The following is a 25,000-nucleotide window of genomic DNA, read 5'->3' as shown; positions in this document are numbered from 1 at the left end:
CCGCGGCGATAGTGGTATTAGTATTGTTAGCATCGTCCGCTACATACATTAGCATTGTTTTATTATTATTAGCGGGGGTGGTATTGGTAGTGGTGGGGTTGGTAGCAGTAGTAATATCATTATTAGTAGTAGAAGCATTGTAGTAGTGGTAGTAGAAGTAGTAATATTCATATAAATAGTGCTAGTAGTGAAACCCATTTCAAGCTCAAGTACCTCATTTCTCGGTTCCTTGTCTTCACAGCAGAGGCCTACTTAATCCCACACCGACTCGCCTTCTAGGCCATTTAAATTGATCAGCCGAAGGTAAAAACGGCCAGCAGGTGGCCAGATAAAAAAGACTCCATGGCGAAAGAATCAGGCTTCACAACTCGCTAGTAGAACAGTGGTAGCCGTCGCCGTAGCAGCAGTGTTCATAGAGTAAACAATGGCATAATCACAAACGCACGCCAAATACACAATAGTAATCAGGGCTATAAAACACTGTCCCACATTATGATGGTTCTTGCATTATTAGGATGTTTGTAAGCAGCAGGGAGCAGTAGCATTGCAGCCAGTGTGATGTTGACTGCATCAGGGACAGGGGTGGGGCTAGCTGCTGCTGCTGTCACACTATCCTCTCCTTTCATGTCTGCAGTGGCTAGGGGCTGTTGTTAGACAGCTGAGGTGTGGGGGGGGGGATCAAAATGAAACATTAACAACCCACATCTCTTCTGGTTGTTGTTAGGACCACCGTATTACTTATTAGAATGATGGCATGTTACACGTCGACAACACACCGGTAGTGGAGCAGGGGGAGCAGGGGGAGGATGGGGGGGGTCAGAGTGTACACCGCATGGGGAGGGTCACGCCCGCCTTCTAAGGGAGGGGGGGTAGTGTTTCCGATGGGACGTGGGGTAAGAGGGTCAACCTGTTAATCATAAGCGATAGGTCGTGGCCTCCTCTGAGGGATCGTGTTGCAGCTGTGCTTTGGGGGTCAAAGTGTGAATCTTAAAGGGGCACCCAGCGCCTCTCTCGGCTGTTTCCTAATACAAAAGAGTACTTCTTCACACGCGTGGAGTGCAGAGATGACGGCCCGGTCGACATCGGCGTTTGCAGGGAAGTCTGAGCATTTTCGTCATTATTTTAGAAGTTTCGGCTTCAGACTTTTCTGAGGATTTGTTCTGTGGAAACAGAGTGGATTTTGCAGAGAGTGATTTTCCACCCAACAAGTGTGTGTGTAGAAATATTAGAAGATAGCTAGCGTGGCGGTTCCCCTTTAAGAAATGGGTCATTGGCTTCTTCTGAGGGATAGATGGTGCTTCAGCTGGGGGTTGGAGGGTAAGACGGGAACATAACTTTTCGAGGAGCCACAGAGGAGAGCACAAAGACTTTTTGTTGAAAAGTTAGGATTGTGAGTCATATAAGGTAAATCCTGATGTGTCAGGACGTACTAGTTCAGAACAGCAGTGACAGAGGTGAAATACACTGAAGCCGATGGGGTTGAGTCTGAATAGTTCATAGGAAGGTTGTCAGGCAGAGTCTGAATAGTTCATGTTAAGGTTGTCAGGTAGAGTCTGAATAGTTCATGTTAAGGTTGTCAGGTAGAGTCTGAATAGTTCATGTTAAGGTTGTCAGGTAGAGTCTGAATAGGCCATGTGAAAGATGCCAAAGTCAAACACTGAGATCAATTATGGATACAGAAATCATTGCTGTGTCTGTCATGCATTTCGTAACCGATTTTCAGCGGGGAAAGAGGTCCTCATCAGTTATATCATTGGACTTTCCAAACACACACACACACACACACACACACACACACACACACACACACACACACACACACACACACACACACACACACGGACATAAGTGTGTTTTGAGCGTAATTAAAACCTGGAGATTGGGTGTAAGAAGGTTCTGCTGTGGGTAAAGCAGGGTTAGAAAGGCATTGTGGTACTACCACAATGCGGCCCTGGGGGCCGTCTGGTTGAGGACGGTCACGGGGGTCCATTATTGACAGTGAGGAGAATCGGGGGATGACAGCCCATCATGTCCCCTGATGTTAGTCGCTGGTGATCCGAGCTGTGCGGCGTCAAAGGAGCCGTGTCAGCCGTTATGCGGGCAGACGGCACATCTCACGCCTTAACACCGGCTGTCGTCTAGGTCTCGTCGCGCCGGGTCCCAGAGGGCCGCGTGCACGTGGTCTAAAAGAAAAGAAAATGGCTGGATAATATCCCTGTGTTGCTTGTGGGTGTCGTGGTTTCACGGGCTAATGGTCGAAAACAAATCCCGCTGGTCCACTGCACAGTCGGAGACACCGACCGAGCATGTGAGTCCGACGCCGATTTTGGACGCTTAACATGTATGGAGGGGAAGAAAAAGAAGCAGACGGGCCACAGCAGATTCAGGCTCGCCTTCCCCGAGCACCACCACAGCATCTTCCCTTATAAGACGGTGTCATCCCCGCCCACTTATTTCCTCTCTCTCTCTCTCTCTCTCTCTCTCTCTCTCTCCCTCTCTCTACTGCCTGTGATAATCCTCACTGCTCTGTCCTCAGTAGCGCATCATGAATCCACTGGGTCTCTTGTTCTATCAACCCCCCTCCCTTCCCTTCCACACACACACACACACACACACACACACACACACCCAGCAATGTGCTTGACAAGTGCTTAAGAGAGAGAGAAATGTGAATCCCTCGCTGCGGTCGTGTGTTTGTTTGTTTGTTTGTTTTGTCAGAGTTTCGCACAGCGCATAGACGACACAACACACACATATGCACACACACTCACACACACTCGGAAGAACGAGGGACATCCGCTGAGATTGTGGCTGCAGATGCAATATTTTCTATCATTAGCCCATTAGTTCTGTCTGCACTCATCTTATTTCACAACCTTTATTATTTATTTCACGTGTTGTCATTTTTTCGTTCTGTCATTTCTAATTTTCTCCCCCCTCCATCTTTGATTCCAGTCATTAAGGAGAAGACCGAGGAGAAAGGTATGATTTCATCCTCCATTCTTCCTAGTTTTTCATGTTTTTCATTTGGTCCAGGGGGTTTGGGAGAGAATTGTCTGAAAAGCTGAAACCTTGCCCATCACAGTTGTAGGGCACACACCGACAAATCACATGACACACACACACACACACACACACACACACACACACACACACACACACACACACACACACACACACACACACACACACACACACACACACACACACACAAACATACACACCGACACACACAAAGCACTTTTGGTATATGTGCCAGCATCTGCTGGCAATTACACACTTAAGTACATAACACAACTCACACACACACACACACACACACACACACACACACACACACACACACACACACACACACACACACGTCCTCCCATGTAGCTAACCGCCCACGTGCCCTAGCGTTCATGGTAACATGTACAGTCTGACAGCTCAGTGTTAACACCACCGCTACCTCTTCCATTCTCATCGTTAAGGAGGCATTGATGCAAACATGTCTACAGAGGCAGGCCTTTGTGTGTGTGTGTGTGTGTGTGTGTGTGTGTGTGTGTGTGTGTGTGTGTGTGTGTGTGTGTGTGTGTGTGTGTGTGTGTGAGACACTGGAGGTTTATGCTATATATTTACAGGAAATATGAGATTACTGAAAGGGTCTCAAGCAATGTATTGAACGTGTGTGTGGGAGTGTGTGTGTTTCCAATTGTGCTCCCGTAAGGGTTTATGTGCTTGTATGAATATGTGCTCTGATATGTGTGTATACAGTTATTGTGAGTATACACATATATATGTATGTGTGTGAAACTTTTATTTGAGACTAACCTGGCCCTACTGTGTGTTTGTGTGCCTGTTTGCCTTTGTGTGTGTGTGTGTGTGTGTGTGTGTGTGTGTGTGTGTGTGTGTGTGTGTGTGTGTGTGTGTGTGTGTGTGTGTGTGTGTGTGTGTGTGTGTGTGTGTGTGTGTGTGTGTGTGTGTGTGTGTGTGTGCCTGTGTGTGTCTCCAGGGGTTGGGGATGAAGGTGATGACCAGTCCAAGTTGATCGTGGGGGTGGTGGTGGGTCTCCTCGTGGCTGCAGCCTTGGTGGGCATCATCTACTGGATCTACATGAAGAAGAGGTACCGGCAGTCACCCGCATACTATACTACACTCACGTTTGTGCCGAAGAAATGTGCTGATCAACCATTCTACCCGTCTGTGTGTGTGTGTGTGTGTGTGTGTGTGTGTGTACGGAGTCTCTCTCACCCGAGGCGGAACATGAATACTCAATGGCCTTTCTGTAAAAGTAAAAGCGACGGAACATGAATACTCAATAACATTTCAATTAAAAGAAACAACTCCCAGCGAGGAATTGATGAACTTTCAGTTCCAGAGTTTCTAGTTATTCTCCTCACATCATTCAGGAGGGCGGTTGTAGCAGCAGGGTTATTTGGCAAGCATAAATTACCCAAATGCAAAGAGGTTTCGGTTCCACATCTTTGCGACAACAGATGTAGCCAATTGCTACTCTCTAATGGAAAGCTTGTAATCTAGCCCTTTGGAAATGCTGTGTATAGGAAATGTATGTTTTTGCAGTAGAGAGTGTTGTGTATTTCACAACATGCTTAAAATAACAAAAGATAATGTGGAAATACGAGGGAAGAGGTGTGATGTTTTACAGGGACTGGATTTGAGGAGGATATTATGTTATTATTCAGAGTCAATATATTTCCAGCACCTTGTCACCATAATCAGACCCCATCGCTTTACAGTCTATTTCTTGTCGTTATGATGGTTCAGGATGGGAACCCAGAACCTTTCAAATATTTTGAAAGAAGCACTTTTATGTGTTATCAGACCATTATTCAAATCTTTAATTAAGGTAGATTACAATGTGCTAAATATAGGGTGGCTTCGTTAACATGCTAGCCTAATTTATATTCAGTAGTAAACATACAAATATGTGCTTCAGTTTTAGTGTGAAGTTCCCCACCATTATTGTTTTGATCAATTCCTTCATATCACCCTGTGCCAAGGCCGGGTGATAATTAGTTTGAAGACACTGTGTACAGTTATGAAAGGAACGGCAAATATGGAAGGAGCTTATTCTGCTGTGGAATCTCTACTCCCTTTATTCTCTCAACTCAGACAGCGTTTTTGTGTCTCTCCCTCAAACTCTTTCTCTCTCTATCCCTCTCTCTCTCTTCCCTCAAACTCCATTTATCTCCTTCTGCCTCTAACGCTCTCTCCCGGTCCCCCATCACCCCATCTCCCTCTCTCTCCCTCCCATTATCGCTCCCACTCTATCTCACTCTCTCACTCTCTCTCTGTAACTCCCCCCCCCCCCCCCCACACCTCTCTCTCCCCCCTCCCCTTTCTGTCTCTCTTCCTTTCGCTCGGCTCCCAGGCAAGGGACCTGGAATACCAACGAGAAGGAGGTCGGCACGTCTGAGGAGAGCAAGAAGCTGGAAGAGACCACCAACAACCACAGCATCCCTTAGATGATGGATGCCACCGCCCCCAGGGACAGACCAGAGGTGAGTGGGGGACGCAGCACCTGCCGCGCACACCGAGTGGATACACCTGCCTATAAAGGTCCCATGACATGCCACCGGGTGTGAGTGGGATTAGCCGCAACGAGCCGTTTTGAAAATCTGCCCCTTATGACATCACAAGTGGGCGTGTCCACCATGTTTGACGGATAGAGGAGCAACGTTTGCTTAAGTCCACTGGGTAGGCTGGTAGACTGATCTATCGAGCACACATCTAGGTGGACACGCCCACACCACGGTAAACGCATCTCTGTGGTGAATAGTAGGAGCAGAAACGTAGGGACAATGGGCCATTGATCACACCACCATTCGTCAAGGGATGGTGCGAATTTAATTTGGGGTACTGTATAAGAAGACAAAAGCAGAACACACACTAGGGTAATTGGTGGTTCGGTATGTGAACATTAACTCAATGGCGACGGATGAAATGTACAATTAAATTGTTGAATTCTTCTATTGTGTTTTTTATTGTGAGATAGTTATAGAAAAGAGTGTATGGCTGACCAGGCAACAGCTTGAATAACTCTAGTCTATTCAGCGACACGACTAATTCATCTTCGTCTTCATCACGTAGAACGTGGTCGAGAGACACCATAGCAAGTTTCCAAAATGAAGACTCCCTCACCCTCACTGGCTGCCGTAGACGCCCATCATCAGCCTGAACGCCAGCAGCGGCCAATGATAACACAGCAACGCTACACTAAGCCCTGCCCACTTCAGACCTGCTGTTGGATCCCCTAACCACTTCCCCCCCTCCACCACCGCCATCACTACTCCCCCGGCCTCTCTCTGTGTAAAGGTCTGCACTGTGGCTGCCCTCCATGTGTATTCCTGTAAAGTTATGTTCCTGTGTTCCTGGTGAATGCTTTTGTTTGTGTTTAATTTTCAGTTCTGTCATTATTTCGAGGTCACGTTGCTTGCAAACAGAGAGTATTTGTTATTTTCTTCTTCCCCCTTCAAAGAATGTACATTTTCTTGTTTTGTTTTTCTTGTTGGTTTTGTAAGGGCCCCTGTGTACCAAAGCCTAATAATTTGTGTGATTTGGGATAAGCATGCATATTTTGTTCTTTTGCGTCTTTTTTGTGTGGATTAAAGAAATAATATTAATCTGATTGTGGAGAGATGAACCACACTGTCACTGCTGTTCTCTAAAGTGTGTAGGCTGTGGAACGTCAGCCAATCATCCCCGTTCAGTCCTTCTAGGGTGATAACCGGGAGGACATGCTATCAACTAACCTCCCCCCTCTCCCCTTAATCCCTCTTCATCTGACATGGTTTTGTTCAAAACTCTTTCAAAATGTAACGTGTCGTGCAGCAGTTGTATTCAAAGCACATCGGACTCACCTTCCGATGCAATTTAGAAACGAGCTGAAGGGTTTGACAATGGATTGCACTATTGGGATTGAATACTACAAAGTACTCAGTGCCAATCACGAGCCATTGGCAGTGACAGGCCCGGGAGGCCCGGTTCTTTTTGCCTTGTATGTAAATGGCATCGGTCGCACTCGTGTCGGTGTGTTAACGCGCACAGGGGCCCAGAGATGGAGCGTCACAATGGACCTGTGCACCAATTACTTGTTGCACCGTTGTGCATTTGCTATTGCCGCTTCGCTTTTTTCTTCACTTTACTTTCCTTTCTACTCCGAGGGTTTAAATGTGAAAAGGACAAAATGTAAAAAAAAACAACACGTAAAAAGACTTAAGACTGTGAGGAGAAAAAAAATAATAAGTATATGACGTTACAAAGATTGGCTCGCAATATTTTCCCTTCCGTTTCTCTACTGTAAACACTGAAAGATGAGTCGTAGCCTTGCGACTACACACCGAAGGTCGCCTAGACTTGTGAAGTGTTAATGATTTTTATGCTGACCTGAAATCCAGTCAACATGGTTTCCCTTTCTGTGTCTTAATACCACCCTCTCACTGAGTCTTTCGTCTGCATAACAGACTGTGTGCGTTTCACTCCAGCATTCTGAATACCCTGACCTTTATCCAGGGTATATTTATTTCTGCCAGTCATTACACTAAGCAGTTTTGAGGTTCCTGTTTTTCTTGTTCTGTTGTTTTTTAATTCTATCAGTTGATTTAGATTTTGTCAAGTAACCCCCCCCCCCCCCCCCCCCCAAGTGTTACTAAGGTACCGTTTGGTAGGGCAGTTCAGTCAGAGAGGGATGTGGATGGGTTAGGGTTAGGGTTAGTGAAATATGTAGTAAAAAATACAAAGATAGAGTATGTGTATTTTTGGGGGGACGGCACGGAAGGATAGACCAAGAGCAAAAGAAGCAGTTGTTAGAATAACCGAACAATGTCATCCTGGTTGAGGTCACAGCGCAATGAATGCAGTTTTACTCGCCTACCAAAGAACAACAGTTCTCAAGAAAAGAGTTAATCAATGCTATGACGCTAGTCTGCAACCACAGTCCTGAGTAAGATAATGTTACATGCTGCGTTCTTGCTACATGGTATTAACCGTGAAGTCAAAAAGCTTCAGAGTTGAACCTCAGAGTAGGAGTATACCTCTGACCAAGTTGGGATAGAAAAAAACATGAGAATGGTAAGCAAAAGGCACTGGGATCTGTGGTTTGAGTGACACTGAGATCTGTCCTGTACAATGGAAGAGGTGTGGTCATATCTGTACTGGAGATCTGGATGAACACGGCCTAGTTAGTTTTCCTCTCATACCGTTTGTTCCTAGTTTTAAATAATCAGGTCAGCAGTGAAACCAAAGAGGGTAAAAAAAAGGAGACGAGAATGCCATCGTAGTATTGTATATATTGACTTCTTTTTTTTTTTACCGTTGTTGTCAATAAAGTGTTCATTTTGAACAACAAAAAAAAAAAGTTCTGTGTGCAATTATTTTTCGTCAGATTGTAAGATTGCACATATTGTACTGTTTTAAAACACAGCCTCAAGAAATTATGTTACATTTTAAAAAGTTATGCTGTAGGCCTACCTGCAGTACAAAAATGAAAGGCATCAGTACTGGTAGCAAACTATTGATTGACCGTCACTTAAAGACTCAATCAGCAATTTTTGCTTGTCTAACTTTCTTTTGATTAAATTGTGTTTTGATTGAGTCTCATGGTTCTCATATACCTGTTTGACTGCTGGCAATTGCTAAGGTTCTGAATGCATGGGATCCATGAGACTCAATCCAAACACAATTTAATCAAAATGAGGACCATGAGACCCAATCAAATCACAATTTAATCCAAACAGAAATTGCTGATTGCAGCTCGAGAACACCCTTTTAGAGATACGCCTAGTCCTGCAGGGGTGTTCTTTTTAAATGTGGTATTTCTAAATCACCATATTATTGCTATATTTGTGAGAGCGAGGATGTAAATAATGAAATACTGCTCTGAACCTTGCGAACCCCAGCTGTTAGGCTCCGGCTCCCCACACAGAACTGTAGCTAATTAATCATCCACCTTCGCATTTATGCTCAGCCAACATGTTTTATTAAGGCAGTCACTTCATTGTCTGACTGCGATGCACTGATAGCCATCATCTTTATTGCATAAGCATTGCGTTCACATGCCATGCATTATATCGTTGTAAACATTGCTGCATAAGCATTAGGGATTATTATGAATTAAATAATATATATTCCGTCTCACAAGTCGAAATCTTTGTATAGGTTTTGACAGCCAAAACCGTGTTGAATAAAGCTGTAAAAATCCTTCCAAACACATACAATGACAGCTACTAGAAAATGAAAAAATAACAAAATTGGATTACGCAACTTTTATTTGTTCGATTTGTGTACCACTCCATCCCAAGGACAGCATTAGCAGTAAGAGATTAGGCCTTCCATCGCAGAAGGCACAATTTAGACCAAATATAAACAGCAACAACACGAACACGGTTCTCTTGACAAATGCAAAAAACGACGTGGACATGTAATGAAGGAGGATAATCATGTTAAACCCGACCTCTAGGTAATGAGATGAGCGGATGTTAAATGAGGAGGCAACTGGTGGAAAAGGATGGACGACAGAGTGTCTTTTGCACCGAGGTTAACTCAAGCGAAACGTGTCTGCACACTTAACACTTGCACTCTAGTTTTAACAGTCACAGTGGAGAGAAAATTGCCTCGTGATCTGTGGCATGCACACACACAAACACACACACACACACACACACACACACACACACACACACACACACACACACACACACACACACACACACACACACACACACACACACACACACACACACACACACACACACACACAAATGGACAATTACAACCAATAGACATGACTTTCTTTTATTTCGTATCCATGGAAATAACATACTAAGAAAAAAGGCATTATGAATGTATAAATTAATTGCTCGTTACACTTTACATATTTTGACACCGTTTTTTGTTTAGGGTATTTTTTTTGCCACAGAACGTTAAGAAAAAACCAATTATAAAAAAAAGTAACAACTGCCCTTTTTGCAATCTTAAGGCCACTTACACCAATTTCAAAGGAATGCGCCACGGGGAATTTCTGACAGTGGATACAGAGATATTTTCAATCTGAAAGGATCCAAAGAAAATCGAGACACCGTGCAAAGTCAAGCTTTCAGTTGAAATGGAATGCCACATGGATTCAGCTTTGGAATATGCTAGAACTGTATAGACCGGGGAGGGCTGTCGTTGGCCGTTGGAACGGGTCCTTTAAAGTGGCTGTGCCATGCCTGGTGTAAATAAAAGGTGTGCACAACATCATGACATCAAGGGACATACTGAGGAGATTTTCTGCCACATTCTGAATACTGAAAGGACAGCACAACGGAGACAGAAAAAAATAATATATCTGTTTTGCTCGGTGGTGCTATGAACAGAGGCAAGTTTGCACCAACATTTTGTTATTTTTTTCGTCCAAAAAGGGAAATATGACATTTTCAAATCCTCCTTTAAAATTGCTGCTTCATATAACAATGATATAAACAAACAAATACTCGATGCAGGGGCAACAGAGGGTAAACAAGATTCAAACAAGCCCTCACATATGCAAAGCAGCGAAAAACACAATTATACCAAAACAAAGAAAATGTACAGTGAATGAGGAGTTGTAAGTATGTAGTGCTAATTAAAAAGCTGCCATAGCCAATCCAACCCGAGGGGGTTGGGTCCAATTCTTTCAGCAAAGACTTGTTATTAGCCCTATCTTACAAAACCCAAGCATAACACAATCATTGTCAGATGTATTAGATTAGGGTACCACACCAGGGGAGACACACTAGGGATTCATCCACTATGAAGAGGTGGTCCGGGATTGCCTGATGCATGTTAAACTGGCGACAGCAAAAGCAGTTTAAAAAGATGCTTGTGGGTGTGTGTGTGTGTGTGTGTGTGTGTGTGTGTGTGTGTGTGTGTGTGCGTGTGCACATGGCCACACCTGGTATTGAATGAACAAACATATTTAACCATCTATGATCTCACTGATTTGTCGTTTGTTCTCAAATATTAGAAAAATGACAGATCAACCCATGTGATTTCCCCTATCCAATGAAAGCAATTGATGAAGGCATTTGCAGTCATCGGAGGAACCCAACACACACACACACACACAGACACAGACACACACACACACACACACACACACACACACACACACACACACACACACACACACACACACACACACACACACACACACACACACACACACACACACACACACACACACACACACACCATCACACAGATCCTAGATTCATTAAACCAGTGCTTCCCAACCTGTGGATCCAGCTCCCAGTAGAGGTCACAAATGTTTCACAGAGGGGTCTTGAAACTCTTGTTTCCATTTGGATATTAAGGCGATATATACAACGAATCCAGCTCAAATGTATTCAAAAAAGGTAGCACATAACCTCTACAACTACAATTCAAGTTTTTTTTCGGTGGGGTCAGTTAATGCAATTGGGAGTTCCCCAGTCCTCAGTCCATGCCATGGCGGAAATGTTAAGTGATGCAATACGACTCGATGAAACGCATGAGGGTCCTCGAGGAAACCCAGACTGGGAGAGCCACTGAAGGTATAGCTGCACCAACGTGGTGCCGTGTGCATGCTGAGCGGCTTCTGGTGCAGAACCAGCGGTACCTAATGCACTGTGGCCACCTCTGCCGTGCACCGGAGCAAACCCAACCACAACAACAACAACAGCAACAACATCAACGACAACAACAACATAGCATGGCATAGCACAGCGACGCCCTAGCAGCCTGCGGCGGCGCATCGCTTCCAGGGAACCCAACCTGACATTTCCAAATGAACCGTTCTTTGGCAGTTAAGGGATGAACAGTCCCATGGCTATGCTCCACTCCCATCACTCAAATGCTTATAGAATGCGCGCGCGCACACACACACACACACACACACACACACACACACACACACACACACACACACACACACACACACACACACACACACACACACACACACACACACACACACACACACACACACACACACACACACACACACACGCACACTGAGACACACACACACACACACTGGCACGTAGCTTTTGATACATTCAAAACCAAAGTCTCTTACGCTCTCATTCGCTCTCCATCTCCATCTATTTTTCTTTTTCTCTCTATCATTCTTTCTGTCATTATCCCTGTCCCCCGTTCTCCTTCTCTTAGCCCTTGATGGGACGAAGGAAACTAAAGCAAAAGAGTTTGTCTCCCCCTGCTGGACGTGAATTTAATAATTAACGGAAGGCGATGAACGCATTTAGCATATTTCTTTTCAGTGCAGAAATGATGACTTAACCGGTGGAACGAGAAGGAGTCATATATATATACACATATATATTAATAAATATACATATATACACATATATATGCATGTATATATATATACATATATACACATATACTTACTTATAGATACACACATACATATATACACACATACATATATATGTATAGATGTGTGTGTGTGTGTGTGTGTGTGTGTGTGTGTGTGTGTGTGTGTGTGTGTGTGTGTGTGTGTGTGTGTGTGTGTGTGTGTGTGTGTGTGCGTGCGCGTGTGTGTTTACATTTACAAAAAAACAGTAATTGGCAGCGTGTGTGAAATGTTGAACAAAAGAGTTGTCCTTGTGAGAGCGAAGGCAGTGCGCGCGGCCAGCCGTTTCCTGGTGATCAATCTCGCTGTCCGTTCTCACAGATATTGAAGAAAAACCCACAAAGCAACAACAGAAAACACGTCCCCGTCCACCGTCTGTCAGCGCAGAAGGTCCTCCTGTGGTCGCGCCTCACTCGCTGGTTTCCCGCCTCCGTGCCGCAGTCCGTCATCGTCAGCGCCGTCCCGACCCCCAGTCCGCTGACCGCTGGCCGCCGGCCGTACCCTCCCTGCGCCCAACGAGCCCGGCTCCAGAAGCCCTTTTTGTTTTGCCTTCAACCAAGGGGCACAGCTTTAACGCGTTCCCCTCTCCCTCTGTGTGTGTGTGTGTGTGTGTGTGTGTGTGTGTGTGTGTGTGTGTGTGTGTGTGTGTGTGTGTGTGTGTGTGTGTGTGTGCATCCAGACGCGTGTCCAGACGTTGGTCCCCGCCCGTTCATCTAGACTTGGAGCCGGGCGCCACCAGGGCGAACTCTCGCAGAATGTTCCGGGCCACCTCCACCTTGTTCTGGGCGATCATCAGCGCCCGCTTCACGTCCTCGAACGAGTACCCCTCCCCCATCAGCTGGGCGATCTTGGCGTCGGCGCTCTCGCACCCCGCCGCTGACGAAGAGGAGTAGGAGGAGGAGGAGGAGGAGCAGGAAGGCGGGGGCGGCGGCGGCGGGGGGTGGTGCCCCGCGTGAGACTTCCCGTGCGGGACCTCCGGCGCCGGGGGGGCCTTGCGGGGGAAGGGCTTGGGGGGCCGGGCGGGTGCCTGCTGGAAGTCCGGAGCCCCTACGGAGGGAGGGGGGGGGGAGGGGGAGGGGGGAGAGGATGTCATCACGTCACAATAAGCAGAGCAAACCAAGAGCAATGGGAACACGTGGCGCCGTGGACACAGCAGAGGGGGGAAACCTGTTGATTGGTTAGCTGAGCGGACCCTTTGATCCACCAGAGCGGCTCACAGAGTCTCCTCGCTGCTTTAGGGCAAGGGGGGCTAAGTGGGGTCTTGTTGGAGGATGCCCACAGGTGAGGCTGCGGGGGGGGGGGGGTGGCTACAGGCCGATCGACCCAGTGCTTTTCGGCCGGAGGGCAAACACCCTCCCCCCTAGCCATTAGGCTAGCTGTAATCTCGGGCCCAGCAGTATAAACTACTGGTTTATACAGAACCTCTTGGGCAGACAAGACAGAGCCTGGCGTGAGGAACAAACCTAAACTGCCTTGTTTGCTGTTTTGTTAGAGAGGTATCCTACTGAAGAAAACATATTTGGGTGTTGATCTGAAACCTAACGTTTTATTACAGTTAACCACTGCCAGCCGAGTTTGGTTCGCATTTGTTACTGATTTGAGCTAGTTCGCTCCAAATCATCGATATTCATCTCAAGATATTCATCTAAGGTCGGATTCTGAAACCACACTATCCTCAACCCTCATCAGTCATTCATCGTCGGCAATGGAACGTTTTTTTTCCGTGCAGTTCCTTGGTTTAATATGTGGGAGCCGTAACCTTGGGGCGCTTTATCTGCTCGGTCAACATTCATTAGGGGCCCTCGGAGCCGTGCAGCGGGGGCCCCGCACCGGGCTCTGAAGTCCGCCATGCGCGGCTCCCCTTTATTAACAATTCCATGGCATGCCATCCCGGGGGACTTTGAAGTGGATTCACTGTGATTTCCTGTGAACCTGGATACATTTTATGGTTCATAATTAATTTCATATTGTTTGGACCATCATAACCCCCCCACCCCCGCAAACAGTAATATTCCATCTCAGACCGGCATGAGAATCTGCATTTTATCCGTCCCCACAGAAGTACTGTATACTCAAATATAAATACCGGTAATAAAAGAAATAAAAAAATTCTATTCATATAACTATAATGATAATTGATACTTAAAGGTTGAGTGATTTAAATTGCTGTTGCCACTAGTATTGAGGTTGCAGATTGCAACCAACTGAATCCCCCCCCCCCATCGGGTTAGTTTCCCACACCAATAAAATAATAACTAATGATGTAGCTGAATGTGACTGTGCACACATTTCCATTTAGAGAAAAAGGGACATTCATTTTTAATCGCACCAAGGTTGATTTTCACAGCTTTTTAGCCTGCGAATATCCAATCCCGTAGGGGCATCATTGTCCTTGTCACAATGGACACTGTGCATGTAGTAGGACGTGCCGGAGGTAACAGCCAATTTACGTTTCTCAAACACAGTCCTCTTTTTGCATCCATAGTGCTGCACTACATTCACAGACCTATCATCATCGCTATCTGTTATATGTATGGTAGATTCATCTGGATGCAGTTGGCACTACAAGCCCATACTTACTTGCGCCGCGGTACGTGACTATGTTGCCTTTGATAACATTGCGTTCCGCAGTGTTGAATTTACCCGAAAGAGTACAAGCCTACGTCTAACAATCGAACAGGGAACCCACCCAAAATTGTACATTTCCTTTGACTTTGATGTCCGCTTCAGAGAGGGTTATGTTTCTGGGATACGTAGTATAACCCTACGGTGTGTGGCTCATTTCAAATGCAACATCGCTCATTATAGCTGACACAACGACGGTGCTAGAAAATAACCACAAATAGGTCGTAGCCATGGGGATAACACTGCCCAACTCCTGACTACAACTCTGAGCCCGAAACACATTTTCTTAAAAATAAGGCTCAAACTAAGCTTTACGAAAAACAAAGCAATTCTCACTTTCATGGGATTATGCACCAATTAAAACATACTTCTGAGTGTTCCATTCCATTTCAAGTCTGTTCTGTTAGCTGCCACTCAATTCTACTCTCTGGCCTTTAGACCTTTAACACTGCCTGGAGCGGCTACAGGGAACACAGAGTTCCAAAACTAACCCCATCTAATCACGGACTCTCCCGTGAACCAGGAATCCCCCTCAGGTCCTCGCTCTCTCCCAACACTGCCGCTACTGAACCCTCATGAGGCCAGAGTCCAAGCGCTCTCCGCTCCTACCTTGTGCGGCGGTCAGGTGTGGGGGGTCCAGGCCCTCCCTGGGGAGGTGCTTGACATGGTCCACCGCCTGCCTGCGAAGGGGGCGCAGAGGCGCCGCCCCGCTCAACATGTCCAGCACCGCCTCTGAAAGGTCATCACGTGTCATCCGTGTGTGTGTGTGTGTGTGTGTGTGTGTGTGTGTGTGTGTGTCATCACGCTCTCACTATCGAAAAGCACGCGTGGAACAGACAATGCAGTCAGCGGCCCCCCCGGCGCCTCCTCGGCCGTCCTGCCCCTGGGGGGCTGGCGCTCACACCGTGTTGATATCAGATATCAGCACGGTGAGGAGAAGGGGATTCATGGGGACGGACGGGGAAGTGAGGCCGGGGAACCGTAGCAGCGGCAGACGGCCGCAGACCCAATCTGATGTGGCGGGAGGTAAACATGGTCCTCTGATAAAGGTGAACACGCAGCGCTTTATCTCCCGACGCATGCGGCGCTATCACAAGTCTTCCTGTTCGCCGCGGCCTGCATTGTTCTATTAGGTGTGGCGGTGGGTGGTGTGGAGGCGGTGGTGTCGAGGTGGGTGGTGTGGAGGTGGGTGGTGTGGAGGTGGGTGGTGTGGAGGTGGGTGGTGTGGAGGTGGGTGGTGTGGCGGTGGGTGGTGTGGAGGTGGTGGTGTGGAGGTGGTGGTGTGGAGGCGGTGGTGTGGAGGTGGTGGTGTGGAGGTGGTGGTGTGGAGGTGGTGGTGTGGAGGTGGTGGTGTGGAGGTGGTGGTGTGGAGGTGGTGGTGTGGAGGCGGTGGTGTGGAGGTGGTGGTGTGGAGGTGGTGGGTGGTGTGGCGGTGGGTGGTGTGGAGGTGGTGGTGTGGAGGCGGTGGTGTGGAGGCGGTGGTGTGGAGGTGGTGGTGTGGAGGTGGTGGTGTGGAGGTGGTGGGTGGTGTGGAGGCGGTGGTGTCGAGGTGGTGGGTGGTGTAGAGGTGGGTGGTGTGGAGGTGGGCGGTGTGGAGGTGGTGGTGTGGAGGTGGTGGTGTGGAGGCGGGTGGTGTGGAGGTGGTGGGGGTGGTGTTGAGGTGGTGGTGTGGAGGCGGGTGGTGTGGGGGTGGTGGTGAGGTGGTGGTGCTGTTACCTGGGGTCAACAGCAGGTGCTCGTGGCCCGACGCCGGGCGGTGTGGCCGGGGGACAGCCGGGAAGGAGGCGGAGGAGGGCAGGTCGGTGCAGCTGTGGCGGAGGGGGGGCGGCGGGGGCTGCGGGGGAGGGGTGGACTGGGGGGAGGGCCGGCCGTTGAGGTGACCCTCGACCGCTGCGACCGGGGGGAGTTAGGAGAGGAGAGAGAGAGAGAGAGGGAGGGCGAGGTGAGGTAGAGGGCAAGACCAGATTTCCTTTTCCTTTTTAAAGACGTTTGGGAACGTTGCAAATTAAAATTAATTAAAACGCCCCGTGGTGAATAAAATTAATGAGGCACGTTAAGTAGCCTGAGACGGATCAAACGAGCAGTGAAAAAAAGGAGATACTTGCTTGTGCACAACTGTGACACGCACTTAAAGCCGTGCAAAGTTTGCCACTTGATTTAAATCTCATCAGCACTTTCCTCTTCATCATCTTCAACATCATCCTCACCCACACAATCACCACCCTCGTCATCATCATCATCCTCACCCCCATCCTCCTCACCAACACCTTCATCACCATCCTCACCCCCACTAACACCATCACCATCCTCACCCCCACTAACACCATCACCATCCTCACCCCCACTAACACCATCACCATCCTCACCCCCACTAACACCATCACCATCCTCACCCCCACTAACACCATCACCATCCTCACCCCCACTAACACCATCACCATCCTCACCCCCACTAACACCATCACCATCCTCATCCACATCCAGTACCTTGAGGGGCCAGCAGGACGTCATAGTCTGAGGGGGTTCTGAGGTTGCGTTGGGGGCAGGGGGCGGCATGCACCGCTGCGGCTGCCGGCGGCGGGGGTCTGACCAGCTCGAAGGGCCCACCTGGAGACCAGTGAAGCAACAGTGAGGAACCCTGCTGCTCTACTGGGAACTGAGAGGCAATCAGAATCACCGGGCAATCATTTCAGCCAATCAAACAAAAACCCTCTCCTTTGGTTTCCTTTCTTGTACTTCTGTTCTATTGTCAGCGAATTGAAAGAGAACAGAAATACCTACAGAACAAAAGAAAGAAAGGTAGAATGAATGAAAGAAAGATAGAAAGAAGGAAAGAAAGAGCCTTATCGACTTGAAAACGCACAGTTGAAGGTGTGTTTCCCTAGACTTCCATAGTATTGTATACGAATGTGTACGTGATAGTAGACGTATATGACAGCAGTAATATACCGGCAGGAGGACTCACCATGCTCTGGAGGCTTGACCTTCCTCTCCTCAGAAGAAGAGGAGGAGGAGGAAGAGGAGGAGGAAGGAGGATCCGGGGACCCGTTCTCCCCATGCCTGCAAAGGAGAGAGACCAGAAGAGAAAGTAAGAGAGGAGTAAGAGAGGAGTAAGAGAGGAGTAAGAGAGGAGTAAGAGAGGAATAAGAGAGGAGTAAGAGAGGAGTAAGAGAGGAGTAAGCTCCACGCCAGGATGTGGCTGCTTCGACACAACGACACAATGACTAATAACTGGTCCAGGTTGCAGCACACATCGCAGGCCATGACCACATTTAACCTTCTGGTTCCACCACCCCCTGCTCCCAGAGTGCAGCGTGGGAGACGGCCTCCCCGGAGGTCTAGCCTACCTGCTGGGGGCCGATATGGAGATGCAGATAGGGGCTTGGCTGATACACAGGCTGGATGAGGGCACCTGGTACAGCATCTCTGGCCTCTCCGGGGGGCCCCGCTCTCTCTCCCTCTCCAGCCCGCCTCTGCTGAAGTGATTCTGGGGTCTGTGGTGTGACAGTGAACAGGACCGTTAAGACAGGTCACCAGACAGGTTCTTAGTTTATTATGTTTATCGCGGAGACGTTTGATATTGTTCCGTTTCCCGTGATCTCCGCGCAACTCGTGAACATTTTTCGCCCCCGAGTTTTGATTTTGGGGTTTTCATGAATATTGATCTGAGCAGTGATGCCCACTCATTGACTCTTTGTGACGCTCCTTCAACCTCTCCTTGACTAGCAGCCGCCAGCGAGCTGCGCCTGAACATGTTTAGGGAATACAAAACACAACTACGAGTCACTCTCTATTCACACTTCCAAGCTGCTATCTACTCAACTGTTGGCTTTGGCTTCGCCCCCGGAGAGAGAGAGAGAGAGTCAGAGTCAGATAGAGAGAGAGAGGAAAGATACAACGTCTGAGAGAATAAAAGCTGAAGAGCTTTTAAAGACTCACTGGAGAGAAAATATAAAATAGGATTCAGAGCGCCTGTGGGGTGCGTGGGTGTGAGCGTGTGCGTGTGTGTGTTTGTATTTGCGCGTGCGTGTGTGCATACATTCCTGTGTACGAAGCTGCACGTATCCCAGGTATGGAAGAGCATGTGTGTGCAAGTCAGCAGATAGCTTGTTTAGCTACAACGCTCTGTGTGTTCCAAATAATTGACACCCAAGACATAGTGGCTCGTTACTCATGAGCTCCTGACTAACTATCATAAAAACTGTTTACAAAAAAAGTATATATTTATTAATATTTATCAGGGTGCGAAATTAACAGGGCCACTTAAAACAAATGAAGCTCCCATTGAATTTGGGATGGCAGGGGCAACGTTTAATGAAATTGCCCTGGAAACGACCCAAAATACCCCCCCCCCCCCACCCCAAGGTTGATAAGCTAATGCCGAGTGACAGACCTCCCTCTCTGCTTCGCATCCTCTACACCAGCAGACACATAATCTAATTCATCAGGGGCTAAAAGCCTGTTAGACAGCCAGTCCTGTCTTTTCTTCCTCTTTCTTTTTCTAAACAGCTCCTTCCATCGGTGCCTCGATGCTGCATTAGCTCACTGAACAGACCTGCACTAGCATGCATACTCAAAAACGAACTGAAACACAGGCAAACTAAAAGGGCTGGACAAACATGCGGTCTCCATTGGCGGAATAATTCAGGCGCTGGACTTTAATAATTCATATACTCACCCCATTATTGCATGTAATTTTGACTTTTGGGAAAATTTGAACTGCATATATATCGTATTTTGGATCTGTTTATTTTGTCAGGTATATTATCAATCTTTACTCTCTGTATTATTTATCCCTATATATATAGATATATATAATTTTTGCCACACATTGCTTTACCTTTCTAGAGTAGTATGGCCTACATTGGTAGTTGCCGGTGACTTAGCCCTTCAGTGGGCCTGTCTGTGAGAGTTATTCTGTGCATCATACAATGAACACTTTTACTTGGTATTGATGCAACATTACAAAAAAGAGAGGAAAACAGTGCGCAAGGGCATGAGGAAATGCTGGAAGTCCAAGCGTGCGGTCGTGTTCTGTCATGGGGACCAGTGTGAAATTAAGTGTCATCTGGCTTCCGAGCCAGCGAGGCATGCCAGACATACATTTGGTAGGAAATGCATTTGTAGGATCCAAGAGCAATGTTATGAGTGTGCGGTCACAAAATCCCCCGGTTCGTATCTTTCAATCATATTCCTTTTAGTTTCGAGAAGATGTATGATTCACATAAAAAAAATATATATATTAATGTTGTTTTATAAATACCTACAAACATAACTCCTGAGCCAGAAAACACAACCTTATGTGCTGTTTTGTTCACGTAAAACATCTTCCTGCGTGATTCTATTTCTGGAGGTTTTAATGAATTCTAGGCACAGAGAAAAACAGTTGAGGAAACGGTGTTCTTGAATCATGCACTGAGCACTGACCTTTTGCAAAAACCTTTTTCAATTCATCTTCAAGGTGATAGACAGTCAAGCTGGTTTCCTGCTATTATTCTTTATGTACAAGGCCCCACAGTCGTGAACTGTTGCTTTCTGGCCCGTCTCTGTGTTTTGTGTGCGTGTGCACGTGTCTGAATGTCAGTATGTGCGTGTGTGTGCGTACATAAATATGTATATGTGTGTGTAGGTTGTGCTGAATGTGCAGATATGGGCATTTGTCATGGTGAATATGTTTGTGTGTCTGTGTGTCTGCCTGCGTGTGTGTGTTTATCTCCCTGAGAGAGTTGTGGTGAATTTTTGTGTGTGTGTGTGTGTGTGTGTGTGTGTGTGTGTTTACTTACTTATGGCTTGTGGGTGGCGAGTGTCTGGGGGGGAGAATGTCGTAGTCATCACTGATCTGGAAACCATTGGGGAAATGCTGCACACACACACACACACATACACACACACACACACACACACACACACACACACACACACACACACACACACACGCACACACACACACGCACACACACACACACACACACCACACATTCAGCCACACACACACACACACACACACACACACACACACACACACGCACACACACACCACACATTCAGCCACACACACACACACACACACACACAAACAGACACACACACATTCGACCACACAGACACACACACACACACACACACACACACACACACAAACAGACACGCACACATTCGGCCACACAGACACACACACACACACAGAGATGTTAGTATATTATTTTTGGAGAAAAGAGAAGTACTTTAAGAGAACTAGAGCACAAACGTATTGATCTGTTTGGACTGAGACTTCCTGTAAACAAAAGGTTTCCGGACAAAGGATGTCCACTCCGAAGACTTTATTATTGAAAGTAGAGGTACCATATAGTTATATGGTATGGCTAGATTCATTTAAACAAAGGGACAGAACACCCAAATTGCTTGTCTGGCAAATGTGGACCATCACAGGAATAACAAAGGACAGTAAAAAAAAGAGATTGATGTTAACATTGTGCAATAATCAACAAAAGATATATCAAAATAATGCATGCTCAATCACTTGCATGTTGAAGCACTTTGTAGAAGTTTTTTTCAATAAGTGCTATATAAACAAAGTCTATTTTTGTTACATGTATTCTAAAATAGACAATGTCAGCAGCCTTCACACAATTCTCCCAGAAATTACGAAATTGTTAGTTAGTTTGGCCGTTCACATGCCAGATGACCAAAAAACAACCCCAAACACACTAAGAGAAACTTATCCACCTCTAATTGCCTCAACGCCTCCCCTTGGGGGCGGGCAAAAGAGAGAGAGAAAATAGAGAAAAGAGAGAGAGAGAAAATAGAGAAAAGAGAGAGAGAGAGAGAGAGAGAGAGAGAGAGAGAGAGAGAGAGAGAGAGAGAGAGAGAGAGAGAGAGAGAGAGAGAGAGAGAGAGAGAGAGAGAGAGAGAGAGAGAGAGAGAGAGAGAGAGAGAGAGAGAGAGAGAGAGAGAGAGAGAGAGAGAGAGAGAGAGTGTAAGAGAGAGAGAGAGAGAGCAAAAGCGAGGGCGAAAGAGAGAGAAAAAGGGAGAGAGAGACAGTGAACGGGGGGAGGGAAAGGCGCTGCGAGCTGGGGGGGGGGGGGGGGAGAGCGCTGAGGTGTGATAGATAGGGCACCGTGTTATTTTTTTTTCTTTGGTTTCTTTCCACGCGAGAGATTAACATTAATCCGCGTCGGCATCCATATTCAGGAGAGGGGAGACTGAGGGCTGCAGTGTTAGTCAGCAGAGCGCGTCTGGCAGCCCCTGGGAGCAGGAATCCTCCCCGGGTAGAGCAAATCCACGCCCGCTAAGGGGGTTAACAATCGGCCGGGCTGTTATTTCTCTATTTTTTCTTGCATGTTTTTTGGAGTTGCAAAGTTAGCGTAGCAGACTAACTTTATCCTCACATTAAGGTCATGAATTCCCCGCCGCACTCCCCTTGTTTTTATCAAGAGCTCAAAACCGCTATGAGTTTTACCGCTAACAAATAACCTTGTCAAAGAAAGCAGGTATGGATTTTAGGCTAACATTGTTTTTCCATTCTGTATTAATTATACGGAGCCGGTCGAGTACATTTTATTTTTGTAGCCCCTGAATCACGACTGGAGTCTCAAAGGGCTTCACAGGCCATGTTTTATGACATCCAGCATTACCCTAGCCTCCTAAAGAGCAAAGCACCTTGAGGAGGAACTGAAAGCCAAATTATTAGCTGAAACAAATTATTAGCTGAAACATCAGACTAATGTGGCTGAAACTGAAAACTCCCTCCTTGCACAGCTTCTCTGTCTCTTTGTCAGACCTGACAGCCGCGGCTACTGCAGCTCCGGCATAAAGTGGACGCGACACACCGAATACAAATGGCTTCTCGGTTCTAAACTCGCCAGGGAGGGGGGCTGGTGGTGGGAGGGTGGGCGATGGGCCGGGGCCCTCTTTAAATCTCGTATAGATAACAAGGGCAGAGACTTTTCTTTGAAATGGAGGACAGTGTATCATCTAAGCCTACTCGCAGCACCAGAACAACACGGCGTCCATTGAAGCGAACACGGAAACAACAACCTCAGCAGCAGAAGAGGAAGTGGAAGAGCGAGGGGAGAGACAGACCTTGGAGACGTCGGGGGGGCCCGGGTGGTCCGCCCTGTGATGTGCTCGGCTCCCGCAGCCGAGGGGAAGCTCAGCGGTCGGCCGTTGAGGCCAAGGTGGGAGGGGGGCTTTGGGGCCGTGACCACGGCGGCGGTGACGAAGGAGGAGGAGGAGGAGGAGGAGGAGGAGGAGGAGGCGGAGGAGGAGGTAGAGCAGGAATGGTCACCCCCGTCGCTCTTTGTTGTGGGGGTCGCACGGGAGCGACAGGGGGTCCACTGGAGGGGCCGAGGGAGGAGGAGGAAGAGGAGGAGAGGGAGGCGAGGGAGGAAGGGCAGCAGCAGGAGGAGGACGAAGAGGAGGTGGAGGGGGCCAGCCAGGAGGAGGCGGGACTCGGAAGGGGTGGGGATGGGGTCGCTCGGGGGGAGGTGGCGGGGGCGGGTCCCGCTGGGGGGGCGGAGGCGCGGGGAGGGGCTTGTCCTGCTTCCTGGACATGCCTGGAGACGACTGGAGAGAGAGAGAGAGAGAGAGAGACAGCTGTTTATGTTTGTCCACCACTGCGACCGACCGGGGGACATAAGAGAGAGCAGGAGAGAGAGAGAGAGAGAGAGAGAGAGAGCGAGAGAGAGAGAGAGAGAGGAGAGAGAGAGAGAGAGAGAGAGAGAGAGAGAGAGAGGAGAGAGAGAGAGAGAGAGAGAAAGAGAGAGAGAGAGAGAGAGAGAGAGAGAGAGAGAGAGAGAGAGAGAGAGAGTCAGACAGACGGAGAGACAGAGACAGAGAGAGAGACCGTCTGAACAGACCTTTGGCGAGGCGGTGGGCTGGCGGAGGCGAGCGGCCGGCCCCCTTCTGGATCAGGTCCAGGCGGGGGGGTACGGGGGGCAGGCCCAGGTGCTGGACCCCGTAGAGGCCCACGTCGGAGCAGCCCCCCCCAGAGGCGGCGGCGTGGGCCTTCCTGCGCTGGCTCAGGGGGGAGGAGGTGGGGGACACCATGGGGGAGTTCTGCCGCTCCGCACAGTGCTGGAGGGGGGGTGGAGGGGCAGGGCAGCGGGGTGAGGGTGGGGGGGTCGACTCACACTTGGTTCGATTCCTCAGTGTCCAGAGGTGGGACATCCTTGAGACACCATGCCTCAGCCCAACCCGCGTGTATCGGAGTTCACTGCAGGCTGCCTCGAATGCTTTTTGAATACTTCATGAAGGTACAGCACAAATCGGATCATTTAGTACCAATGGACCATTCATTTTTCAAGGTTATTTAAAGCTAAATAAAAAAAAACGATTCAAAGCCCCATTGTTGAAGACCCAGCTGGGCACCTCTGTTGATTTGTAATGATTGCATGGAACTTGTAAGAGTGAGGCGGTGTATGACGGCAGCGTGTACGGTTACAAAGCTTTCCTAAGCTACCATCGTGAGTCAGAGTGAGTTTTTACTTGCAACAAATTGCCCCTCACGCGTGACGAGAGGCACACTATTCTCCCTCGATGTGCGACTCTGACGTTTGACTCCGACTTCAAGTCACCCCGATTCCCATCCATATTCATCATTCACCCACTATCAACCATCTGTCCGTCTTCATTTACGTTCATTACTTCAACCGCTCCCGCCCCGGGTGAGGTGACACAGGGCTGTGGTTAAACATCTACGTGCCCTGAAGTAAAATAAAACCACCTCGACTTTGGGTACGATCCTGTCCAACCCCTGTCCCACGGAGACGGAGCAGTAGAGCAGCGTTTCAGTCCTCCCGCCTCGTCTGGAACGCAGAACCTTCCGAGTGACACATCGAGTAATGATGGGGCTTTTCCTGGCAAGGGGATTGATTTGACTGAGGGGCGGAGGAGGAGAAGTTGGGTGGGGGCGGCCGTCTGCTTGGCAGGCGCCGTCTCGTCTCTGATAAGAACATCTCTCCCAGACGTCTTCATTAGTCGGCTAATAGAAATTCTGTT

The 25,000-nt window shown here is 48.0% G+C and overlaps 2 protein-coding genes and 1 long non-coding RNA gene across 3 annotated transcripts in view; 2 read left to right on the top strand and 1 right to left on the bottom strand.

The window, feature by feature from the left end:
- LOC132461744 (uncharacterized) overlaps positions 1-2,011 on the top strand; it is a 2,300-nt gene extending 289 nt beyond the window's left edge. The window contains exons 1-2 of the long non-coding RNA XR_009526671.1: positions 1-1,580; positions 1,615-2,011. The exon at positions 1-1,580 is cut by the window's left edge and continues 289 nt beyond it. This is a non-coding gene — a long non-coding RNA (uncharacterized LOC132461744). The remainder of the gene's footprint in view (positions 1,581-1,614) is intronic.
- LOC132461743 (CD166 antigen homolog) overlaps positions 1-7,205 on the top strand; it is an 18,488-nt gene extending 11,283 nt beyond the window's left edge. The window contains exons 9-12 of the mRNA XM_060057067.1: positions 2,956-2,982; positions 3,995-4,106; positions 5,375-5,504; positions 6,094-7,205. Coding sequence (XP_059913050.1) covers positions 2,956-2,982; positions 3,995-4,106; positions 5,375-5,468 — 233 coding nt within the window. The 3' untranslated portion in view covers positions 5,469-5,504; positions 6,094-7,205. The remainder of the gene's footprint in view (positions 1-2,955; positions 2,983-3,994; positions 4,107-5,374; positions 5,505-6,093) is intronic.
- A 2,569-nt stretch (positions 7,206-9,774) lies between these two features.
- cblb (Cbl proto-oncogene B, E3 ubiquitin protein ligase) overlaps positions 9,775-25,000 on the bottom strand; it is a 41,457-nt gene continuing 26,231 nt past the window's right edge. Inside the window, 11 exon segments of the mRNA XM_060056482.1 lie at positions 9,775-13,423; positions 15,611-15,733; positions 16,718-16,891; positions 17,489-17,608; positions 17,967-18,061; positions 18,349-18,495; positions 20,785-20,861; positions 20,999-21,224; positions 23,289-23,566; positions 23,860-23,884; positions 23,886-24,245. Of these exon segments, the coding sequence (XP_059912465.1) occupies positions 13,086-13,423; positions 15,611-15,733; positions 16,718-16,891; positions 17,489-17,608; positions 17,967-18,061; positions 18,349-18,495; positions 20,785-20,861; positions 20,999-21,224; positions 23,289-23,566; positions 23,860-23,884; positions 23,886-24,245 (1,963 nt within the window). The 3' untranslated portion in view covers positions 9,775-13,085.

The sequence above is a fragment of the Gadus macrocephalus genome, chromosome 7 (genome assembly GCF_031168955.1).
Source record: "Gadus macrocephalus chromosome 7, ASM3116895v1".
Taxonomy (NCBI): Eukaryota; Metazoa; Chordata; class Actinopteri; order Gadiformes; family Gadidae; genus Gadus; species Gadus macrocephalus.
Note: the sequence above shows the minus strand (reverse complement) of the source record. Positions and strands in the feature narration are given on the sequence as shown.